Source organism: Stigmatopora nigra, chromosome 9, assembly GCF_051989575.1.
Source record: "Stigmatopora nigra isolate UIUO_SnigA chromosome 9, RoL_Snig_1.1, whole genome shotgun sequence".
Lineage (NCBI taxonomy): Eukaryota > Metazoa > Chordata > Actinopteri > Syngnathiformes > Syngnathidae > Stigmatopora > Stigmatopora nigra.
Window position 1 is genome coordinate 2,605,393 of NC_135516.1, and position 7,326 is coordinate 2,612,718.

Below are 7,326 nucleotides of genomic sequence, written 5' to 3' on the forward strand. Positions count from 1 at the left end.
GTACACTGGGTTCATGTATTGTATTTACGTTCATGTATTGTATTTACGTAATCTGATAAGCAATTTAGCAAAGTGAATATTGAATAGAAAAAAGGTATGTATACCTCCTGATCAGGTGAGATGGCGACAGCGAACACTTTGACACCATGCAGCCTTGCTTCGTTTGCGGCTTCCTGTACTCCGCCACAAGGCTCCTTGTACCCAGTAATGGGGTGGCCATCAGTCACCACTACAATGTATTTGTTCTCATGGTAGTGGGAACCCCTGTGTGTAGAAACATGCATATGCAAATCACTGTAAATGGCTTCATCGGCTAAAATTTTCAATTGCCTTTCACAAATTGTACTTGCTAAAGGACAATCGACCAACCATGTCCTAAAGACCGTTATTAAGTGAGAATAATCCGACAAACTATTGGATACTACATTAATTAATGTGACGATTTTGAGATGGCAACTGCTATGAAACTTTACAGAAAAAGTGAAAAGAATCAACAAGCAGACATCCAAAATGGTGGAGTAATGCACCTATAAAACACCTAAATGGGACATTCGGTACCCCAGGAGCATATCAGTACGAATGTGGTTCTTTCTCTTCCCAAAGATGAAAAAATAATTTTGGGACTAAGGAGTCAGGATTTCCGGTGACACTCCTTTCTTAAATGTCACCAAAATAAACAAGCATATATAAATTTTCTCTTAAGGTAAGATTTTGCTAATGTCAAATGTTAACTAGTGAGCTGCCGTTCTTAAAATGGTTTCAATGGCACTGAAAGTTGAACATTCACGACCTCATTCAAAGCATAATCATAAAAAGTATTTTAAATGCTTACATATCGGATGTAAGCACAAAATACAAGTAAAATTTAACATTTTTAAAAAATCAAACTGTGGCAAATTTCACTTAAACCTGGTAGCCCAGGGGTGTCAAACTCGGGTTGGTTTGCGGGCCGCATTAACGTCAACTCCATTTTATGTGAGCTGGACCATTTTATATCTAATATCTTGATTTTTTTCATTTTTTAAAATTGGATTAAAAGAACTGGATCAAAGCCCTAAATAGTCCGTTTTTATAGATCTAAAGCAATGTTTAATTGAGATTTTTTTCTTAATATTCGAAAATTTCTTTTAATCGTGTTTTTTTTAAATTTCAAATGGAAACAAGATATTTTTTCAAAGTGGAAAACGGAAAATATTTGTATATTTATTTTTAGATTTTACAAAATGCTTTTTGAACTAAAAACACAAAAGAAAAAATGGATTGAAAAATTGCAATGAGTGATTTTAAAAAGGGGAAAATCAGGAGATGTAATGTACATCTATCATCATTTGAATTTGATCCTAAAGTAGAAACTCATTTTTTCCTTTCTCGGGCCGCACAAAATGATGCGACGGGCCAGATTTGGCCCGCGGGCCGCCACTTTGACACGTGTAGTAGCATAAATCTTGCTAAATGAAAAACCACTACAGGCACAAAAACTTATTAAGCATCTTGTGATGAAACATCAATTGTTACATTACGAAGAGTAGTGTACTAAGTAGTAATTTTCTTTTGTTTATCTATAATAGAATTGATTATTCCAACTGTTATGATTTTAAAGTAGGTTTGAGTTAAGCACACCTGAAGCATTGGGAGATGATTCTTTTTTCTGTGGCGTAAGATTTCTTGTTGACCAGTGTAATCAAACAGTTATGCTATTAAAGTTTTCGATTGAGCCTCACACCACACGAGGCCCAACCTTAATTCGTTCAGTGCCATTGATGTCCAATCATGTGGCTCTTTTAATCCCTCTGCAGTGAGTTTGAATTACTTTTATTATCAATTTGGACTCGGCGGCGTGAGAGCAAATGAACATCAATGGCAGGCAGCCACAATAAGTTAATTCATAAATATTAATATATGATTATTATTACGCTACGAGCAGCTCAGCAAGACCCCTCTTTATAGCGCAGTCGGTGTAGGTCCCTTTGCCAATGTATTTGATGGTGTCAATATCATTCTTCAGGGCCTGGCGATCTGTTTTCATGTCACTCAGCTCGCGAACCAGGATGACATCATCACTGTAGTGCAGCGCTCCCGAGTTCCATGTCAGGTAGCGGTCACAACGATGACGCCTATAGGGGGAGTAAAGATATAGGCGAGGTTCTAGGTCAACAAGCCATCAAATGCCAGCCGAAGTGAACCTATGTGTGCTTACAACTCCTGAAGTTCATCTATGAAGCGCTTGGTGAATTCTTTGATCTGGTCAATGTAAAAGTTGGGAGGTTTCTGTCTGAGGGCCACACTCTCAGACGTATCCAGCACAAAGAAAAGGTCAACAGGGCATTCTGTTCATACAATAAAAAAATAAAATAAAATAAATAAAAACAGGCAATGATAGGTAATGTTTTTTTGAACACCATACATCCCAGTTGTAAACTCAGTATTTCAGACAAAGATTCAAAATGCATCCTGCAGAAGTATTTATCCAATCTGTGTTAGAGGCCTTTGATGGACCACTGCAAGTTTTCATCATGTTTTACTTGGGGGATTGCAAACAGATTCCAACAAGCCTCTCAGTATTGAGTGCTGAGGTTGTGGAACTCCATGAACAATTATGGAAAGCCATCTTTTTTCCGTATGACCATTATTGGTCATTTAATTATCACATTTCATTTAGAGGCTGTAGGACTTTGGGCCTACATGTCACAAGTTCAGTTGAATTTTCAATTCCATACGCTCTGTAGAAATTTGCCTTTGCTGTTGATTTTCTTTTGTCATAATTCTTACATGCGACAATATCTGGACCATCACTTGCAGAAAATGACACCTTAGACTTAGAGCATGGGTCGGGAACCTTTTTGAAAGTCATAAACGATTCCTATTTTCAAATGTGTTCCCTTGAGAGCCATACTCACAATTTAAAAGTCAAAATACATGCAAATGTACAATTTTCTTTTATAATTTTACCACTTTTAAAGTACAAAAAGTTTCAGAATTATTTTGACAACATTGCTATGCTGTTCCTAATCAATGAATATCAATAAGTTCAATTAGTATCAACGAGAGAATGGATGCAGAAGACTATGATGAAATAAAAATCAATGCCAGAGGTGACGTTCCTATTTAGCGCGTTCGGGAATCAGCTCTCTCAACACCGGTTTTCCAGATTTTAGCTCAAAGCCATTTGGACCCATTAAAAGCCACAGAGCCATAGGTTCCCTACCCTTGCTTTATAGAGGCATGCACAATCCTCGTCATATTGAAAGATATAGAAAACACTTTAAATATTATATACCGTCTTCAACAGAAACAGTTAATCAAGTTAAGTTCGAATCTGAAACTTACCCGCAGACTTGGGTCTTTGAATCTGCGTTTGCGCTCTCGCAAGGAGGACACACAGCAGAACAAGGAGACCTCTCAACGTCTCCATGGTTTAACAGCAAAAATAAAGCCAAAAAGTAAAAGCAAAATACTCACACAAAAAAAAACCCCTATAAAAACAAACGCAGAGGCGACCCGAACCTCCAAAAACTGGTTATTATATGGCTAAATTTGGTAATACTTTTAGTGATTCGCCGCCCCTGCGCCGTCGGTCCAGGCAAGAACCAGAGCGCTCAGATGAGGACGACGCGCACGACGCGGAAGGAGGGGCATGCACGCGCCTATTTTCCGTGCGTGAGGAGTTACATCTGGCGAGGATGCATGTAGGCTAAACTTTATCACACAGCAATCCAATAGACGCCTGCTTCTTTGAAAGGGACAAACAGAGAAAAACAGGGGCAAGCCAACGATTGCCTACTTGTTTTCTGATTGAGAAAGATTTCCACCCAGTGTTTGGGAATTAACAAATTCAGTGAATACGTCATTATTATTCAGAATTTATATTCTGCATGGGGAAAAGCGGGAGAAAAATGGGTGGATGGGCAACCAAATAGGGTTTATTTTATTTTTCAATTTTTTTAAAGAGTTGTATATATACATCTGGTTCATTTTTCCAGGCCAGTTACAGAATGAACATTCAAAGAGAAAGGGAGGAAGGAATTCGTGGCCCCCTTTATCAGTGCAGAAGTAAGAATCACAGTGCCATCTAGTGCACTATGTGGGTCATTCCAGGATTGGAGGCCATAGTCTCACTCATCTGATCTAATTTTCTGAACCGTTTTAACCTTATTCGGGTTTCAGGGGGTCCTGGAGCCTATCCCAGCTGAATTTCGGCCAGAGGTGGGGGGCAGCCTGAATTGGTGGCCAGCCAATCGCAGGGCACAAGGAGACAATCAACCTTTCATGCTCACACTTATACCTTAGGAGCAATTTAAAGTGTCCAATCAGCCTACCATGCATGCCTTTGGAATGTGGGAGGACACCGGAGAACCCATAGAAAACCCACGCAGGCCCCGGGAGAACAAGCAAACTAATACAGATGGACATACCTGAATTCGAACCCAGGTCCCCCACTGTGAGGATGTTGCGCTAACCTCTCATCCACCGGGCCGACTAATAATGTGAATGCATTAGGAATATTTTTTGTTTAACTTTGCATGAAATTGATAATCCTCAACGAAAATAAAACCAAAAGGAAAAACTTGTTTTTCTGTTTTGCACCCCCACAAATAATAAAATTGAATCTCACATTAAGTTATAATATTGTATACATTTAAAATGTTTCACTGCTTTCTTGTAATTGTGGGAACATTTGTTTCAATAATTTTATTAAACATTGAACTTGTCTCCCACAACATACACCAGATGCAAACATTTTACCATAACCTTCATAATTTTGGAGAAGAAAAATGTAGTGTATCGAGACAGGGCATGATAATTTTGTTTTCCAAATTATTAGCTGGAAAAAAAAACATGTCTTCTCTCTATGTTACATATTTTCACAAAATGCCTTGATTGAATGTCTCACTTCAGTGTACCTTCATGCATGTGATCAGATAAGATTTTCATTTTTTGATTTATTACCAAAAGTTTACTCCATTTGTCAGGACATAGCAAGATTCTGGATATACTGTTACATACCTTTACTCCTGAGTAAAAAGTCAATAAAAGCACAAATTTAGATTGGATAACTTTATTCATCCCGTGATTGGGAAATTTCACTCTCACCGTAGCAAAAGGGTGAGAATACAGAAGAACACAAGAATTTTTTTTGACTTATACACATATATACAGTTATGGTCAAAAGTTTACATACAATTGTGAAGAACATAAGGTCATGGTTCTTTTGAGTTTGCAGTTATTTCTGCAACTCAGATTTTTCTCTGATAGAGTGATTGGAACAGATACTATCCCATATCTACTCTATGTATATACAGTTGTGGTCAAAGGTTTACATAACATTGCAAAAGTTCTTCAATTCTGGAATGACTGCTTATTGTCACGTCTTTAGGAGGCCGAGGGTGGCAATCAGCCTTCTTGCTCCTCAGTCAAGACATCCTGCGAAATTGTCTGTTTTGGGTGAGTCGCTCGGCCACTTCGCCGTCCCCTCTCCGCGGACAAGAACCAAAGTGGTGGCCCAGGGGCCAAATCTGGCCCACCACATCATTTTGTGGGGCCTGAGAAACTAAATAAAGAGTGTCGACTTTCTGTGTTGTGATCAAATTCAAATGAAGATTATTGATGAATTGGGAATATTTCCTGTTTTTCCCCCTTTTAAATCAATAATTGCAATTTTTACAACCAAAATTGTATTTTTTTTTATTTGTATTGTTTTTAGTTCAAACAACATTTTTTGAAATGTAAAAATAATTATGTAAAAATATTTTAGCAAAATTCACAAATCTATTGCTTATTTTTTAAATAAACAAATGATTAAAATGTTTTCCCCTACTAAGAAAAAAAGCTCAAATTGTTTTCGATCTATAACAAAATGATTAACTGGGAATTTAAAAAAAATCTAACATATCTAACTAAAATGTGAATTTGAAAAACGCAATAATCACTCGTTTTCCTTTGTAAATAAAAAGCAGATAGATTTAATATTTCTGATTAAAACAATTGCAAAAATACACTGAGAATATTTGTCATTAAAAGCCTCAATGAGAACATTTTTACCAATTGAAATGTCCAAAAATGATCTATCGATCAGCCCAATCGGAAAAGCCGTCAATTAATTAATCGGTTAATTTTAGCAGCCTAGTTGGAAGACATAACGGCACCCTGGATGTTTTAGGTGGAGGTGTGTGTGCGCGCTTTTCGGCTTGTGTACCTCCGTGGTTCCCTTTCTATTTTAGGTAGTGTTGGGTCTGAAGTTACAGATCAACATAATTACCAACCATGCACAAAGGAAAAAACGAGGCAGACACTGTGTTATATTTTAAAGCAACCGGCCGGCGGAAGAGAGGTTAGAGGCGTGAGATGATAACTCGCGCTCGGCTCCGTGGAACTCTCTTATCTTCCCAAGGTGAATGTTGCTTTTATTAAGTTTCAGCATGATGTCATGGAAAAGTACGGTAGTTGAGATTATAAACATCATGGAAAAGTACAACAGTTGAACACTGAGACGTGTTGAGAAGAGATTATAGGCGTCATGGAAAAGCATAATATTAAGACAGAGATTATAGACAGGATGTTCTCTAGAAATGCACATATTATTAAGACTCCTTTTTTAAGCAACTTCACAGGTAGCTGTGCGTGATTGGTAATCAGCCTTTGCGTGTGTATTTAAACCCTGTTTTACGGTATTTCTGGGCATGGGAATATTGAATTGTGTAACTTGTGTTTCCCCTTCCAAGTAAGTCATGTTTTGCCTCTTCATCAGAGTGCGTCCTCCCCGTTTAGTTCTGATTTTGATAATATTGTCCTAGTTTTAGTATTAAAAGTCTAAGTTAAGTGAAGTTCCTTCACCTCTCACTGCTTCACGCATCCGGTGTTCTGCCCTCGTTACACACCCGAGGCCGATCATGATACTTTCAGAACAAGCATTCCTCAAGAGTAGAAAACTTGGAAGAGTTAACTTGATGTTTCATAGTTCCTGTGGACATATATGCATGGTGGGAGTGTCGTGGACTCATTTTTTCCACTGAGCTCACTTTTCTTAGAGACACACAGTTGCTCCCAGTGAGCAGATGCAAGGACATCTGGTAATGATCAGTGTTTACGAGCCAGTCCTCACAATAAATCAGCTTAGTTTCATGGCATAATGTATAAAATGTGATGCCTGTATTCCAGAGTGACTCCATGCAGCGTTTCTCTTATACCAGTAAATTGTCTTTAAAGACATTAAAAGTTATTACGTAAATGGAGCTCAAAGATAAAATGGGATCTACAACTACAAGGAAGGCAGACAGTTTTAAGATTACACAATGGCATCACTTATGTTATCACCATTACTCTAAGCGA

At 37.9% G+C, this 7,326-nt stretch overlaps 1 protein-coding gene across 1 annotated transcript in view; it reads right to left on the reverse strand.

Moving 5' to 3' along the window:
- Nucleotides 1–3,663, reverse strand: part of col6a1 (collagen, type VI, alpha 1) — a 30,439-nt gene extending 26,776 nt beyond the window's left edge. The window contains exons 1-4 of the mRNA XM_077724270.1: nucleotides 3,328–3,663; nucleotides 2,198–2,327; nucleotides 1,914–2,114; nucleotides 105–264 (exon numbers count right to left, since the gene is read on the reverse strand). Coding sequence (XP_077580396.1) covers nucleotides 105–264; nucleotides 1,914–2,114; nucleotides 2,198–2,327; nucleotides 3,328–3,412 — 576 coding nt within the window. The 5' untranslated portion in view covers nucleotides 3,413–3,663. The remainder of the gene's footprint in view (nucleotides 1–104; nucleotides 265–1,913; nucleotides 2,115–2,197; nucleotides 2,328–3,327) is intronic.
- Between the last annotated feature and the right edge of the window lie 3,663 nt (nucleotides 3,664–7,326).